At 36.0% G+C, this 18009-nt stretch overlaps 3 protein-coding genes across 5 annotated transcripts; 1 reads left to right on the top strand and 2 right to left on the bottom strand.

Moving 5' to 3' along the window:
* Nucleotides 1-306: 306 nt before the first annotated feature.
* LOC140987008 (germin-like protein 5-1) lies at nucleotides 307-1852 on the top strand. Its single transcript, XM_073455431.1, has 2 exons — nucleotides 307-548; nucleotides 1068-1852. Exons 1-2 carry the CDS (start codon nucleotides 431-433, stop codon nucleotides 1601-1603), a joined length of 654 nt encoding a protein of 217 aa, XP_073311532.1. The 5' UTR covers nucleotides 307-430; the 3' UTR covers nucleotides 1604-1852.
* An 807-nt stretch (nucleotides 1853-2659) lies between these two features.
* LOC140985719 (glutamate--tRNA ligase, cytoplasmic-like) lies at nucleotides 2660-16597 on the bottom strand. Of its 2 annotated transcripts, none has more exons than XM_073453612.1 (6): nucleotides 16452-16597; nucleotides 5728-5824; nucleotides 5386-5539; nucleotides 3950-5073; nucleotides 3178-3642; nucleotides 2660-3074 (listed from the first exon to the last, which is right to left on the bottom strand). In XM_073453612.1, the coding sequence occupies exons 1-6, from the start codon at nucleotides 16580-16582 to the stop codon at nucleotides 2856-2858; spliced, it is 2190 nt and encodes a 729-aa protein (XP_073309713.1). In that variant the 5' UTR covers nucleotides 16583-16597; the 3' UTR covers nucleotides 2660-2855. The 2 variants fall into 2 exon arrangements, with proteins under 2 accessions (XP_073309713.1, XP_073309712.1); XM_073453611.1 differs by lacking the exon at nucleotides 16452-16597 and adding an exon at nucleotides 6529-6721.
* Nucleotides 12127-16120, bottom strand: LOC140985723 (arogenate dehydratase 2-like). Of its 2 annotated transcripts, none has more exons than XM_073453619.1 (10): nucleotides 16050-16120; nucleotides 14890-15231; nucleotides 14703-14795; nucleotides 14289-14489; nucleotides 14122-14202; nucleotides 13374-13451; nucleotides 13135-13224; nucleotides 12979-13046; nucleotides 12593-12674; nucleotides 12127-12497 (listed from the first exon to the last, which is right to left on the bottom strand). In XM_073453619.1, the coding sequence occupies exons 2-10, from the start codon at nucleotides 14965-14967 to the stop codon at nucleotides 12438-12440; spliced, it is 831 nt and encodes a 276-aa protein (XP_073309720.1). In that variant the 5' UTR covers nucleotides 14968-15231; nucleotides 16050-16120; the 3' UTR covers nucleotides 12127-12437. The 2 variants fall into 2 exon arrangements, with proteins under 2 accessions (XP_073309720.1, XP_073309719.1); XM_073453618.1 differs by having other exon boundaries at nucleotides 14890-15228; nucleotides 16050-16073.
* Nucleotides 16598-18009: the final 1412 nt, after the last annotated feature.

Genomic DNA, 18009 nt, shown 5'->3' with positions numbered 1-18009 from the left:
AGGATATCAAAACTATATATATATATATATATATATATATATAAAAAGAGAGAATAAAATGTAGATGACTTGTAATACATATGACATCAAAGTTTTGAGGTTGAAATGAGATTTTCAGATCGAGACACAATTGAAACATAATCTATTTTCTTTTTCAGTTACCAAAGTTTGAAACAAGAATACTTCCATTAAAAAAAAAAAGAAAAGAAAAGAAAAGAAAAGGAAATAGAATAATTTAATGATGTAATTGATATACACGTCGACATGAAAAATCAAATATCTTAAAACTCGGACTTCGCAGGACATCCAACTTCTTCCCACCTATAAATAATCTCACCCACTTTTCAGCTCTGCGCAAATCCTCCATCTTCCCAACCAATCCCACTTCATCTCTTTCATCTCCGCTTCTTCTTGTCCTTTCAGCTCCGCCATGGCCGCCGCCGCCTGCTGCAGAGTTCTAGCACTAATGGCTATTATGTTGGTCGCCGGAAGAGTTTCTGCCGATCCGGACATGCTTCAAGATATCTGCGTGGCTGATCTTGCTTCTGGTACAAATTATATTCTTCTTTTTCTATATATATATATATATATATATATATCAGATAATTTAATTGCTTTGAAACTAGTATTTCATCGAAATTTTATGTGATTTTATTTTGATGCTTCAACTTTGATTAATTACGGAGCATTAGCATTATTCAGAATTACTGCACTTAATTACCAAGTAAATTGCCAACTACTTGCACCAAAAATTAATAATATTTCTACGTAGAGTAAGTCTACATGAATATTATTGTTATCGTTGATTGAATTTAATTTAGTGTAACTAATTGTATATGCAATTAACTATATAAGTAATTTTAAATTTATATAATTTTTATTCATTAATTTACCTTATATAATTTTTGGAAAAGTTTTTTTTTTTTGACACGCAAAATATACGTGGATTGTATTCAGACCAAGTATTTATTAGAGATCTTCCAATTAACATATATATTTATAATTTATATTTATATTTATAATTTTTAAAAGTGGTCAACGACGTTTTTGCCTCCAAATGGGAACAGCTATTAAAGTCAATGGATTCGTGTGTAAGTCAAACGCGACGGCGGACGATTTCTTCTCCGCCGCCCTGGCCAATCCTGGCGCCACCAACAACACCTTCGGATCACTAGTTACAGGTGCCAACGTGCAGAGAATCCCAGGACTAAACACCCTCGGCGTTTCCCTCGCCAGGATCGACTACGCCCCCGGCGGTCTCAACCCACCACACACTCACCCACGCGCCACCGAGATCGTGTTTGTCCTCTACGGTGAGCTGGAAGTTGGCTTCATCACCACCGCGAATGTCCTCTACCCTAAGATCATCAAAAAAGGCGAGATCTTCGTCTTCCCTAGAGGCCTCGTCCACTTCCAGAAGAACAATAGGAAAGTCCCGGCTGCGGTGATTGCTGCCTTCAATAGTCAGCTGCCGGGTACACAGTCCATCGCCACAACCTTATTCGGGGCTTCTCCGCCGGTGCCGGATAATGTTTTGGCAAAAGCCTTCCAGATTGCGACGCCGGAAGTTCAGAAGATCAAGTCCAGATTCGCACCCAAATGATCGTGATTATCGGAAACGAAAGTTCTCTCTCTTTTTTCCAACTGGGAATTATTGTCTGTTTTCGTTTGATAATTCGATTTTTCATTTATTTGATGTTCTGATGTTTGCATGAAGAGATTTCCTAATTTCTGAACAATAAAATCTGATTTTCTTCAAATTGCTTTGTACGTACACATGCATGAAAAATTGTGTATAATTCCGACATAATTTAGACAAAATGAGAAATGAATAAATGACATATTGTTTGTATATATGTTTAAAAGTATTATTAATTTAGTGTGAGTACCTTTAACTTTTTTAAAAAAAAAGTTATTTTGAATTTTTCCTTCTTTGAAATTCGAGAAGGAAGGCAAAGATTTTTTATCTACTTATATTTATGTTTCATTTATGTATGTTACATCATGCTATCAAAACTTTTAGTCAAAATATTTTCCACCTATTATGGACCAAGTCGTTAACGGGAGCAAATAATTAACACTATCACTCAAATAAAAACAATTAAATTTAATTTACCTCTAATTTTACTCTGAAAATAATTAAGTAGATTCACCCTGTCTCACCTTTAGCAACTCCAAGTATTCATGGACGCCGCCTGACTGGAGTTTTAATGTAATGGAATGCTTGACCTTTATTGCTCCAATGTCTCGTAATCGTAATCCCTGATTTTATATCCATGTCGTAATCCCTCTCCCCTCTTAAACTGCTATATTCCCTTCTGGAGGTGCTTCACAATTGTGTTCTGGATCTCATCTTTTTAATTTTTTGATTTCTTTGATTGATTAAGTTACTATTGTGTACGTAAAACGTAAACAATTCGAAAATTTTGATATTTTTAGTATTGATATACAATACTCTGGATTTCACTGCACAAATCAAACCAAGAAATCTTTCCGGACAAAATTTATTTTTTTGGAACAAGAAACTACTAAAATAACAAACAATTTGGCATTGTTCATCCACATACGTTGCAGTTAAATTCGAAGAAGATATTACTCAATTCATAAGATGGAAATCGACAATGAAAAGAATTAAGAGACATTTGCTGACGATGGTACAGAATGAAACCTTCTAATTTTGGAAGCTTTTATATCTCTGTTTTAATCTTAAATGCAGTTCCATGATAACAAAAATAATCAGAAGACCGTATTCATAGATCAAATATTTCTCAGTGGGATACGATCAACATCAGATAGGTATTAAATAGACACGAAAATTAATATCAAGGCCATAGAAATCCCACATTTCCCTCCTCTTACTTCGTCATGGTTTGCTGCTTACCATCTGGAATTGCAAACAGGACAATCGGTTTTGAAGACCGAATCAAAGGGACATCACATCTGTAATACCCTTTCCTCTCCAGTTGTATTATGTCTCCACGCTTCAAGTTCCGCATATCAGATTCCCCAAGTGCCAGTGTCTCCTTCCTCGTACAGGGATTGACCACATCAGTGAAATCTTCATCTTCTTCAATCTGCAATTATAAACATGAATGGATTGTGATAAGAGAATAAACCCAAAAAATTGATAAGAACCAACCATAAAGGAAGCTTTCCTGTCCTGAATAAGAAAGTCACCTTTTTCTTTGTGATGAGATAGTCAAGGTCTACGAGCATTAATCTGACGAGCTCATTGGAATCTGGAAGCCATGTTAGTTTCAATTTTGTTGTCTTAACATTTCCTTTGAGATTCAAAACTCCCACAAGCTGAGTTATGACGCCGTTTTGGTCTTTCTTGATTTCCTTCACAATTGCATTTCCCCAATCCTTTAAAGTCACCTCCTCATCAATTGAGATCGATTCCGCATCAGCATACTCAATCCATATTTTATTTGAATAAGACACGGCCTTCTCTCCAGCACCTTCATATTTCTTGTGTTTGGGCAAAACTCGCACAAAGGGATTGCTGGGACCATCAGTTAGAATCAGCAATACACGTTCTTCCACCACAGCAGTATACCTGGGACATATGGGGTCAATAATCTTCTTATTGATGGCCCAGAGTTTGTCCCATTCCATGAGATTGAGATTCTTGGAGGCCCCCTAACCATTATAAAGAAGACAACAAGCACCGTTATGATATTGTTGTCACTTGACAAGCATAACCACCTAGAGATTCCCTCCACCCCATCCCGCCCGATATAAAACTAGACAAAAATTGGAACTTAGGATGTAGTCAAAACAGGCAAACATGTGCATACAACACATTCACATAAGACATTCTCAAAATCATCACAAACTTGATTGATTGCTCAAGTATGGAGAACAATTCGAATCAGCATTTAGTGTTTTGCCATTAACCAATAAATGCTCCGGCAGTTTTATACATCAGAGAACAATAGAGGCTTACCTGTTCCAAGATGAATTGTATCAGTGCTTCAATCTTCAGGCCCCTGCGCACTATTCCTTGAACTGTAGGAAAACGAGGATCATCCCATCCTTCAACCTTGCCATTTTGGACAAACCACAGAAGCTTGCGCTTGCTAAGAAGTGTGTACACCATATTCAGCCGACTAAACTCATATATATGGACCTTTCTAAATCCCATATCAGATTGAATTCTATGATATTGGTCATTTCGATCATGGTATTCACTTGATCGAAGAGCATGTGTGATACCTTCCACGGTATCAACAAATGGACAACAAAAGTCGTATGTTGGATATAATTTGTATCTAGATCCGATCCTGTGATGAGGCGTCAAGTTACAGCGGTAATACACTGGATCCCGAAGTGATTTGTTTGGGTCTTGCATGTCCAGTTTCCCCCGTAGACAGCACATTAATCCCCTCTCTGAGCCAGCTATCATTTCTTGCCACAAATTGAGATTCTCCTCCACACTGTTATTTCTGCATCTTGATTCTACACCATCCATCCTTTCCTGCTTCATTTTTTCACGCGGGGTATCATTGACATAGGCCTTGCCCTGACGGATCAATTTCTCAGCCATTTCCATGAGTTGGGGAAAGTAGTCTGATGTGTATGTCACAGCATCATATTTAATCCCTAGAGTTTCAATATCTTTAAGAAGATTATCCACAAACTCACTACTTTCCTTGTCAGGGTTTGTGTCGTCAAATCTCACAATCAGCTGTCCTTTATACCGGTGGGCAAAGTATTGGTTCGATAATGCCGCTTTTGAATGACCTATATGAAGATAGCCACTGGGTTCTGGTGCAAACCGCAACTTCACTTTGCCAACCTCCGCATCAGGGAGATCCAGCTCAAAGGCGGACCGGCTACCTGCTGTTTCATTCACGTGGACACCATTTTCCTTGGCGAGGGATCGAGAACTAGAAGTTTGCAACTCTTTCGACTTTGATGGTACTGATTTTCCAGAGCCTCTTTTCCCGATATAGGTTGCAAGAAATTCACTAAGCACACCATCATATTCAACAGATATCGAGTTGAACCACCGAACAAGGTTTTGGTACTTTTTGGATTTTCTCAAACTTTCCCATCTCAAACCAGTTCCTGCAGGACAAAAGGTACACATGAACACCTGGATAATTAAGCATAACATAGGTTAAAACAGAAGGCAGAAAAATATAGACATAAAAGATGCCAGTTATCCTCAATTCAAAAGTAATGAAAGTGCCACATATAAAACAACGGACCATTACAGAACAAGCTATAAGACAAAGAGAAAAATAAGGTGGCATGAAATCTATCAGAAGTCAGGAGCAAGAATTAGAGAAACAACAACTGGAGTAACTAGTTATTCACTCAGCAAAAATCGCACCAATTACTTACAGAAATTAGATCAAGCAAAATCAGAAAGTTCACCTGCAAGACCAGCCCATATTGCTACATCAGCAATTGAAAGACTGTTGCCTACTAGAAAAGTATTTTCCAGCAAATATTCATCCACTGAGCCACATGCTCCCTCAAATTCAGACCCAGAACCAAAGATAGGAGCATAGTCAAGCCATTCATCAATCTATGGTACGCATATATAAATGTCATCAATACCAAATCCCATAGCCATGACGAAAGGGAATCAATCTTTAAAATAGAATATTATTCTACCAAAGAATTGGAAAAGTGATTAATACAGGTTTCAAATACCTATTTTCTTAAATTAAAATAAATAGCACATTCAACAAACAAAATGTACAGAAAAGGAACCTGGCATGATTGATAAGCATCCCTCTCATAGAAATCAGGAATGCCGGCAGTCCTACCCACATATTTCAGAAGTACATAGGCTCCTTGCAGCCTCTGTCTGAAAATCCATTTGGTTAACATGTGAGGACCATTCCTTTTTCGTGGATTTCAGATAAAATATGAAAATGGGTAAAAACAAGTTCATAAAAAAGACAAACATAAATGAAAGCAAAAAATTCCAGAATAACTAATTCGGTATTGCATGCCCAATGATTTAATCTCAAGAGTTTCATATCTAAAGGTTGCTAGATACAGGCCCTACTTTAGTCCCATCAAAGCCTAGACGACAGGCAGAAGTTTGTTTACTGCGGATTTCAACGAGAATGAGAACTAAAAGACTCTCGCTCCAGTCTGGGCTCTGTTTCAATATTCCCGTACAGTTGTTTAATCAACCTAAATCTAGAACTTTTTGAGCCACATTCGAATTCAAACAAGATTTGGCATCCCGTTCAAAATCGTGAGATTAAAAATAATGACTGTTACCCCTTAAAAGCTCATGATATCCCAAACTTCTCTTAAATAATTCCCAAAAAACAATCCCCAAAAAAAATGCTCAATCGAAAGTCAAAATCACTAAATATCAACAAACACGCAGAAATTCATTATCCCAACACAATCCTTAACGTCAATGAAAAAGCGAGCTGCAAATAAGCGTCATCCAACAGAAAAATAATACTGTATAATTTTATATTGTCTGAGCTTACAGGTGAGCGATTCATAATTGCATTCAAAAAAATTGCCATAAGAAAGAAGAGAAATAACCCGTTAGATAAGGCAAGAGCTGGTGTAGAGCCGGGAGTAAGAGTTGAATTTGTTGTGAAAGAGAGACCGGCGATTTTCGCGGCGGCGATGGCGGCAAGAGGAGGAGAATCGGCGGAGAAATGGAGTTCCATCGCGCCGCCGCTGGCACTCGAAAATTACGCTAACAGTGTGCCCTTACTCAAGTGTTGAGGCAATGAAATATCATCCTAAAATTAAATAATAAAATTTAATTTAATTTTTTAACCAAATATATTCATTCCTTGCATTACTTTTTTTTAATTAAACTATATAAATAATATATACACATATACAAATATGCAGATATAAATAAACTTAAATCATACAATGTTCACTTTTAGATATTCGAGCTCAAACTTTAATCAAGTCCACGAATTCGGGCTCCACCTCTTGAGTATGTTTACCTTTATTCTATTAATAAAACACCAATGATATTTGTCTGATAATTTAAAAGAAAATAACAGACATCTCGCGAATCAATTTTATGATACGAATCTATGATCCGATCCAACTCATGAAAATATTATTTTTATGTCAAAAATATCACTATTAATAATAGTTATGAATCGAATAAACTCATGTTATGATTATAGATCATTTCATAAAAGATTTACTTTAATTTTAAATATGTGAGTAATGAAATTCAAGTATGTGTAAAACTTTTTTTTACCAATCTAACGCTATTTTCTTTACTTCATTAACTTTGTATTATTCATCTATCTTGGCAATATTAATTTAATTTATATTTCACATTTATCCCATGATTTATAATTAATATCAATATTCCGGGAGTACAAAGTATTCTTTTGTGTTCGAATGATTAAAAAGCTAATTTTCTGTGTTCGAAAGTTGCAATGCTTAATACTTGTAACCTTTTCGTTGATTTCTTAGATGCAGGGATTTCTGTGGAGTAATTACACAAGTCTATGTCAATAAGCGAAAGGTCGTATGGCACAGAGAGTTCTTGACGCATCCGTGAGCAAAGACACGCTCACTGCCTCTGATTTAGCATGATTATGGGGTGTACCAGACATTCGAGGAGTTGTATAACCTGAAGATCGAGGACTTGATGTTGGGGAATTACACCCCCGAAGTGATGCCGACCACGATGATAATAGTAACCAAAAATGCGGAATAAAATAACCAACAAGAACACAAAGATTTACGTGGTTCACCCAATATAGGCTACGTCCACGGAGCACTGCAACTTTTATAACTGGAAGAAATATTACAACAAGTGTATACACCAATACACTCAATATTTCTCACACTCCCAACCCGAGTATACCAAGAAAATAATTTCTCTAACTCACACAAAGAGAATTCCCGCACTCAAGAAAAAAATACACTCTTTTTTCTATGCACTCTCTATTTATCAAAGCTAAAAAGCTTTTGATTTTGGGATACAATAACTGAAGGAATTGAGCTCTATTTATAACTAATTCCCTCGTCCAATTTTTAAAATCAATCGATGTGGGAAAAGATTTTATTATTATTTTATTTAATGTGGGTCCCACCACATTAAATAAAATCTTACCTAACAATTCTCCCACTTGAAGACTTGATTTCAATCATGTCTTCACACCATCAGTGCAGCAGCTCATACCTCCTTTGTTAGTCTAGGAGACCAACTGAAGTCAAACACAACTTCAGTTTTTCAATGATAGCAGCCTTCGTGAGCATATCAGCTGGATTCTTGCTTCCAGGAATCTTCTCAAGCTTCAAGACTTCATTCACCTGATCTCTAAGGATCCCCATTCCAAGGATTTGCTTTGCAGCACCCAAATCCTTCAAAGCAAATTCCTTTGATAACTCTTTCTCGAGTTTATCAATCTGCTCCAGACAAGCTCCTGCTATCAACATATCATCTACATATATCAGTAGTATGATATAATAACCATCAAGCTTCACATAACAACAGTGATCAGCCTGATACCTCAGAAAACCATCATTATTCATTACACCATCAAACTTCTTGTACCACTGTCTTGCTTGTTTGAGACCATACAAGCTCTTCTGAAGTTTGCACACCATTTTCTCTTTCCCTCGTACTTCAAATCCCTGTGATTGATTCATTTCTTCATCTAGGTCACTGTGAAGAAACGCAGTCTTTACATCCAACTGCTCCAGATGTAAATCTTCTTTTACCATCAATCCAAGTACAGTCCTGATAGTAGTTAACTTTACCACCAGAGAGAAAATATCAGTGTAACCAATGACTTCCTTTTCACCTTTTACACCAAGTATTTCTTTGTACCGCTTGCTACCGTCATGTTCTAACCGGTACTCCCACTTGCTATGTAAAACCTTTTTACTTTCAGAAAGTTATGACAACTCCCACATGTGATTGGATGACAGTGAATCCATCACATCTTTCATGGCTAACTCCCACTGTTTAAAGGTCTCAAATATCCGATTTATTTTTCACAAAATAAACCCAAAATTTCCTGCTCGAATCGTCAACAGTAGTGCCATAATATCTTGAGTGATCTCCAAGGGATGTCACAGGAAATGGTCCACATATATCAGTATGTGCCAGCTCCAAATCCGCTGATTTCGGTTCTCTAACCTCTTTTGAAAAGCTCACCTTTTTCTGCTTTCCAAAAAATACAGCTTCACACAGCTTGTTTTCAACGATCTTTAATTCCGGTAGCTTTCCGTTTGAGACAAGCATCTTCGTTCCCTTCTCACTCGTATCCCCAAGCCTACTATGCCATAGACTTGAATTAGCTCCAGCATCCACAGCCGCTAATTTATTTCTCAAACCGGAAGTCATATACAGTGTTCCAGTTTTCTTTCCTCGAGCAACAATCATGGCTCCTTTTTTTACTTTCCAAGAACCATCACCAAAGGTCACCTTATGACCTTCGTCGTCAAGCTGTCCCACTGAAATCAGATTGTGTGTCAACTCTGGTACATGCCTTACTTTGTTGATTTTCCAGACAGATCCATTTGTCATCTTCATCCGGATATCACCCATACCAACAATTTCCAAAGGTTTTCCATCAGCCAGGAAAACTTTTCCGTAATCTCCCGCAATGTAATTATCGAATACATCACGATTACCAGTGGTATGAAACGAAGCTCCCGAGTCCATAACCCAAGAATCAACCGAGCTTTCCATGGATAGTAATAGAGCATCATGTACCTCCTCAGTAACAACATTAGCGTCGTTCTTTGTTGATCTGCAATTCTTTTTCAAGTGACCAGTCTCACCACAGCTCCAGCACTTCACATTCTTTTCAAAATTGCTTTTGTCTTTTCCGTTTCTCGACTTGGATCTACCATGCCATTGGTTAAAACTCTTTTCGTCACTCCTGCCCCTTCCTCTATTCTCGAGATTTAGAGCAGAACTTGATGATGTTCCTTCACCAGAATCCATCCTGCGAACTTCTTCAGCAAGAATTTGATCTCTGACATCATTGAATTGTAGCTTTCTTTTTCCAACAGAGTTACTAACCGCTGCCCGCATTGGTTCCCAATTGTCTGGTAAAGACGCCAAAAGAATAAGTGCCCGAATCTCATCATCAAATTTAATTTCAACCGATGTCAGCTGTGAAACAATCGTGTTGAATTCATTGATGTGTTTAGCCACCGATGCATCTTCTCTCATCTTCAAGTTAAATAACTTCTTCATGAGATATACTTTATTATTTGCCGATGGCTTTTCGTACATGTCCGACAAAATGGACATCATCTCCTCCGTTGTTTTTGCCTCCGCCACGTTATGTGCCACGTTCTTCGTTAGGGTCAATCGTATTACACCTAACACTTGTCGATCAAGAAGCTTCCAGTCATCATCCTCCATCTTTTCCGGCTTCTTTCCAGATAGAGGTTGATGCAACTTCTTGCTATACAAATAATCAATAATTTGTACTCGCCAGAACGTAAAATCTGTACCGTCGAACTTGTTGATACTCGGTCCCGATCCATCATCTCCGGCCATCACTTCTCTAGCCTTAGCAAAAAGTCTAAAAAATCTTTTCTGATGTGGAAGATCAGACAAAGCTGCAACCACAGAGCATACTCAGAATTCTTAAGAATTTTCACAACAAGGCTCTGATACCAGTTGTTGGGGAATTACACCCCCGAAGTGATGCCGACCACGATGATAATAGTAACCAAAAATGCGGAATAAAATAACCAACAAGAACACAAAGATTTACGTGGTTCACCCAATATAGGCTACGTCCACGGAGCACTGCAACTTTTATAACTGGAAGAAATATTACAACAAGTGTATACACCAATACACTCAATATTTCTCACACTCTCAACCCGAGTATACCAAGAAAATAATTTCTCTAATTCACACAAAGAGAATTCCCGCACTCAAGAAAAAAATACACTTTTTTTTCTATGCACTCTCTATTTATCAAAGCTAAAAAGCTTTTGATTTTGGGATACAATAACTGAAGGAATTGAGCTCTATTTATAACTAATTCCCTCGTCCAATTTTTAAAATCAATCGATGTGGGAAAAGATTTTATTATTATTTTATTTAATGTGGGTCCCACCACGTTAAATAAAATCTTACCTAACACTTGATACTGTATGTCTTCCGACTTGTTCACAAACATGTGCTTGTTTTTCCTAACTGTATCCATTTCTGGACCTGTTGGGACAAAAGTACGTGCCCTGTACTTTCTTGCTCCTTCATCACCCTCGCTACTATGATTGTAGAGCACATAACCATGATAGGTCGGTGCAAACAGCAATTGAATCGAATGTGTGAACAATGAGAGTTCTTATTTAAGAGAGACATTCTCATTCAGAAACTAAAATATAAACTTCATATAATTTCAACTGGTGGACTGTATCGTGGTAAAAGTCATTCAGTTTCAGAGCGTGTGCGAATTTTGCATTGAGGCCATGATTAGCACCAAAATTTGCACCAGCATGTTCTTTATAGGGAAATGCATAAAAATGACCAAAAGCAGCAATAAGCATTTCAACGCATATTATGAAACATTGAAATTCTGCAGCTTCCTCTGTATCTTTTATTAATCCAGTCTTGGCAGCAAGAAAAACCAAAACACCCTGCAAAAGCATTCATAAAACATATAGTTCTTAGAGCATAGGTCAAGTCTTCAACCACAAAATTCACATAAACCTAATGACATAGTGGGCGAAAATAGCAAGCTCACGAAAGCCATTAAGCAATAAAGTTCATGGGGTGAGGGGGGCAGAAGATATGCAATCCAAACTATGTAAGCAACAGAGAATCAATTTTTTTTGAGGTTTTTTCCTTCCGATTTCAAGGTTTTGTGGTGTGTAACTTATATCAACTGTACGAGAATCAATTTTTTATTGTTTGATGAGTAGAGACCACCTTAGAAGCTTGCTGCTCGGGCACTCGCCTCTATGTTGCATGCGGGATTACCTTGAGCTGATGCATCCAAATCGCAGTCCTAAAAGTAACTCCAACTTCTTGCACAAATTTACTGATAATTCGTAATAAGCTCGAAATCTGAAAGATTTTTTTATTTAAATATCCATAAACATAACGAAGAGTAATCAATCTACTTCCATGCAAATTTCTTATATAAAGTGGCCTATGGTCCCTATTCCCATGACTAAAGTAATCCATTTCACTGGGGAAAGATGCGTTTCGTCTTCCAAAAGGATGTGAATTACAAAGAATTAGACAATTCAAAACCAACAAATGTAATTAATAACAAAAAATTGTAGTTTCCTGATCTATCAATAAAGATCGAAACAATATGAATAATGGGTTTCCCCACGTGGGGAATAACTTAAAAATGTAAGATCGACGAAGAAATTCCAATCAATGCCAAGTGCCGCCGATACGATACTTGCTCTTCTGTTGCTTCAGTGGCCAATGTTGTAAGTATCAAACAAACTTTTTGGATAATTATGTTTAGAAGGACTCATTTAAAGCTATCATCTGCAGGGTAACTCCCAAACAACCTCAAACTTGTTGCCAACTTCTGCAACATGCAACAGGGGAGCACACTTATTATGGCACTTGAAAACAAAGAGATAATTACTTCACAAGACAGGACATTACAAGTGCAAATAGTACCTCTAGACGACCAATGGCATCTTTTGTTCGGTTTTCCGCCATGGATGCTTCGAAATCAGCATAGAAAATATAACCGAAGCCTCTGTTCAGAAATACAAAACATTTGAAAAGTAGGAAAATGCATTTATAAAATGAAATTGCTGACCGATATAGGATTGGTATTTCAACTGATATATCTAAAAGTGGATTGTGATGCTTAAAATGATATCAAACCAATTTTAATGACACCATGTACTCAAAAATACAAATAAAACTCGGAGAGCATCAGGATTTGGCTAGTTTCTTGATAAAAATTTGAATGCGAATAAAGTGTTGATCACATCAATATTATCTATCAAACCTTTATATATCTTACAAATAGAATTCTAACTTTCTGCATTATTTACTTTGGAAAACCAACGATATTATCAGCAAGTGTCTGCGATGCTTGCTTCTGCAGCGGACGTCTTTCGATCTGTGTCAAGAAATAAAAAAGGAAAAGAAAAAATGTAACTTTTCATAGACAAAAAATCACAAACATATCCCTAACAAGATCAACACACCTTGGTAAGATTTATTTTCACGTCATCGAACAAGGCGAGTGCTTTACGGAGCTCTCCCGGACCTTCCTCAAGAGAGAAGACTATACTTGTCTGACAAATGATTTACATGCATGATGAGTAAATTTCTCGGTGCATGCCGAAAGTATATGAAGACTTATTTTATGTAGAAAGTTGAATTATAACTACGTTGTATAATAATTACTTAGCATTTAGCAATTAACATAGTTAGGAAAGCTAACCTTGAAAGGCTTATCGGTGCCAGGTATAATACGTTTCCTTGCCAGCATAATGAACCGAGTGACGCTGTAAGAATCATCCTAAAAGTAGAAAAATAAATAATAATATATCAAGCAACTGATGTATTTGACTAACAAGAACATATAAAAGTAACTCATAAACATCCTGTATGTCTTGATCAAGTATATTCAAATTATAGATCTTCGCAGCGGTCATGCTAGCAACTGCCCCAACATCCTTGAGTTTATGATCAGCAACATACTGAATATTCAAGCAGAGATAATATTTAAAAGTACTGGTGATTAAACTGAGTGAGTACGTATAAGTTCTTGAAATTAGCCGCATCACATCTTATTCAAATTCCTGGATCCTATGAGTAACATTAGTTCTTGACTTGAAAACACTAAAGAAAAATATTTTCTTTCACTTGTTCGAAAGAGAAAGTCATCTTCATGAGAATGTTTTGAAAGTTGTTTATAGATTTACTTTGTTTATCTTATGTGTTCATATTGAAAGTTATTTATAGATTTACACATTTATCTTATATGTGTTTTCATTTCAATCCAGTGCTAATTTTGCCAAATAAAAAAGTGATGACATCTGGTTTCCAAGCACTCGCTCTCTCTCTCTCTCTCTCTCGTGTTTTCCTTGCAAATCCATAGCAATTAAAATTCAAGAAAAACATAGAACCATATCGTGAATGACATTAGAACGGATGTCATAAATTTGATTTTATGCAAGTTCTTTTACCTTGGCAGCCCCAGCAGTATCATCCACAGCTACTCTCACCAGTCCTAAGTTAGTTAATGACTTCTCACACTGTGCAAGCGCCTGAACATCGAAATATCAAAGGTTACATTGTCGAGTGAACACCTCGGGGACAAATAGGATAAGTTTTATTCATGATCATAAAGCACCTGTGGATGGCTATGAACACTCTTTAAATCTTCAACCTTGACGTTGGGGTTCGCTAGTAAGCAATGTCTGAATAAAAATTTCTTTTCTCCAACAATATGCAATCTATGTCGAAATAGAAGATCATAATTCCTGTGAATGCTGCCACCCAAAGAATTTTCTATTGGCAGTACTGCTCTATCAACGAGCCCACTTTCAACAGCCTAAAACAAAGATTGCAAACAGAAAACAAGAAAGAGAGGTGAAGTACATGCCTTTTTCACGTTGATCAATTCAAGAGAACACACGATTATTTACATGAACTCTGCAAAAGACGGACTGTCAAGAGGGAAGCCAGTAAGAAACAAGTCATTCCCTCTCAAATGATAAACAAGCATCATATAATATTACGACGCCAAACGGCAACATATCCTCACCAGAAAACAAGTTTCAAAGTCTGGGCATGGAACTGGTTCACAATTTGGGTATGCCTTCAATGCTGCAAACTCACTATATGCACCTGGAACCCCCTTTCACGTTGAAAATCCATTCATTTAAAAAACTCTCCATAAATAAAAACAAGATGCAGTGACAAAAAATAATGAAGGAAAGCAACTATTAAACCTGATAAGCAACAAGGAGACGAGGCCCATCATCGTTTAATTGCGGAATAACGTCGAAGGCCCTAAAAAATCCAAACATTTCATACGTAAATCATTCATGCAAAAATAAAAATATATACTAGAAAAAACATCCGAGTGGGAGTTTGGATTAAATTCAAAAGTGTAGTCTTCAATTAGTATTTGCACTACTTTTAATTCTTGTGCATGGGTGACTCCACCGTTTGGGGAGATTAACGTCGATACTAGGAGTCTGATAAGGGTTTTTGTCTTTGAATTGCAGAGGGTTCATCCGGGCTGTGGTGGCCGCCATCGGAAAGGGATTTGGCTTCAAATCTTTCTTCTGCTACAAAATCACGTATATGATATTAGTAACCCTAGCCTTTTGATAATGATAATATAAAACTTTTTTTTCAATAATTTTTTTAATGTGTAAAATCATAAATAAATTTAAATATATGAGACGAAAAAAATAACTGCTTCATAGTTTGGATATCATAAATTTGCACGTATTGTAGTAACAAAAGATCCACTGACAATAATTTTGTAAAAGTGAAATGATCCATATTCACCTTTTATTATTATTATTATTTCCTTATTATGGAATTTATTTTTAATTTTCTCATGTATAGAATGATGAGTTGGCTTCTTTACGTATGAATGTGTTAGATTGTTAGTTGGCTTTCGAATGCAAGCTGGAAGCTGATTAATTAAAAAATAATTTAAATATTTAAATAAATTAAAAAAATAAATCCAAAACATATATAGAATTAAATTTAGAGCGTCCTGTGAATTTTATTAAATATATATATATATTTTTTGACGGAGTCGAATATTTGCAATTTTTTTTAAAAAACTATTTAAAATCTGAAATCATTGTAATTATTCAAGGCATTTATCCATGTTCCAATGACGTGTATGGAAATAAATATATACGTGCAAATTAACTTTTNAAGTTTTGAGTTTGAAATGAGATTTTCTTCTCGAAAAACAATTTTAACATAATGTCTTTATTTTTTTCATGCAACAAGTTTGAAACAAGGTATTCGTGGTAACAAAATACATTAAAAAAAAGAAAAAAAGAAATATAGAGTTAATTTAATTTAATGATGTAATATACACGTAGACATGAATATCATAAAAGAAAATGTACAGAAAAGGAACCTGGCATGATTGATAAGCATCCCGGGCTCCTTGCAGCCTCTTTCTGAAAATCCACATGTAAGGACCATTCCGTTTTTGTGTATTTCAGATAAAATATGAAAGTGGGTAAAAACAAGTTCATAATAAAGACAAACATAAATGAAAACAAAAAATTCCAGAATAACTACTTCGGTTTTGCATGGCCAATGATTTAATATCAGGAGTTTCAATTCACATCCAAAGGTTGCTTGCCAGACGACAGGCAGAAGTTTGTTTACTGCTGATTTCAACGAGAATGACAACTAAAAGTATGGCCTGCAGCATGATCATCCACTCGAGAAGAATTGAGAACAAAATCCCCAAACCCGTTAGCGATTCATAATTGCATTCAAAAAAATTGCAATAAGAAAGAAGAGAAATAACCCGTTAGATAAGGCAAGAGTTGGTGTAGAGCCGGGAGCAAGAGTTGAATTTGTTGTGAGAGAGACGACGGCTATTTTCGCGGCGGCGATGGCGGCAAGAGGAGGAGAATAGGTGGAGAAATGGAGTTCCATCGCGTCGTCGCTGGCACTCGAAAATTACCCTAACACTATATTTGCAAACAAAGATTTGGTGGGATTTGAATTTGTAAATCTTAGTTTTAAAAGTTTGGTTAGTTGTATTTTAATTATAGAAGAAATTGGATTTTAAGAGATTTGACAAAATTCGATTAGATTTGGTTGTGTATAAAAAAAAATCTTTTTGAAACTGAATAGGATCTGGATTTTAATAAACCTAAAAAAATATTAATAACAAATTTTTTAAATTATTATCTTTCTATGCATGAGAATATGTTAGATTGTTAGTTGGCTTTCGAATACAAGATGGAAGGTGGTTAATTCAAAAATAAGACATGGATAAATCACATATTGTTTTGTATATCTGGTTAAAAGTATTATTAATTTAGTGTGAGTACCTTTAACTTAAAAAAAAAATTATTTTGAATTTTTCCTTCTTTGAAATACGAGACGGAAGGCAAAGATTTTTTTATCTATTTGTATTTTTGTTTCATTTATTTATGTATGTTACATCATGCTATCAAAACTTTTAATCAAAATATTTTCCACTTATTATGGACCAACTCGTTAACGGGAGCAAATAATTAACACTATATATCACTCAAATAAAAACAAAAAAATTTAATTTATCTCTAATTTTACTCTGAAAATAATTAAGTAAATTCACCCTGTCTCACCTTTAGCAACTCAAAGTATTCATGGACACCGCCTGACTCGAGTTTTTAATGTAATGGAATGCTTGAACTTTATTGCTCCAACGTCTCGTAATCCAGGATGATTTTATCCATGTCGTAATCCCTCTTTGACTGCTATATTCCCTTCTGGAGGTGCTTCACAATTGTGTTCTGGATCTCATCTTTTAATTTGGCATTGTTCATTCACATAGGTTGCAGTTAAATTCGAAGAAGATATTATTACTCAATTCATAGGATGGAAATCGACAATGAAAAGAATTAAGAGACATTTGCTGACGATGGTACAGAATGAAACCTTCTAATTTTGGAAGATTTTATATCTCTGTTTTGATCTTAAATGCAGTTCCATGATAGCAAAAATAATCTGAAGACCGTATTCATAGATCAAATATTTATCAGTGGGATACGATCAACATCAGATAGGTATTAAACAGACACGAAAATTAACATCAATGCCACAGAAATCTTGAAATTGCCTAAAAAGAGTGACATATAGGAGTATCCCAAAATTCAACAATGAGGATCCAATGCTCTCCCGTTTAGTACTCAACCTGCAGCAACCCAATCCATTACATTACATACCAGAAACTGTACGTGGTTTTCTTGAAGGTTATAAGGAGATAGTTTCAATTTAGATACCTCCAACAGGCGGAACCCATACTTGATCAACCACTCTGTAACTACCCCGGTATAAATCTGACCATGCTCATCCAGTGCCATTATGGTTCG

This window comes from Primulina huaijiensis, chromosome 10 (assembly GCF_012295235.1).
Source record: "Primulina huaijiensis isolate GDHJ02 chromosome 10, ASM1229523v2, whole genome shotgun sequence".
Classification (NCBI taxonomy): Eukaryota; Viridiplantae; Streptophyta; class Magnoliopsida; order Lamiales; family Gesneriaceae; genus Primulina; species Primulina huaijiensis.
This window is presented reverse-complemented; position numbering and strand designations above follow the sequence as displayed.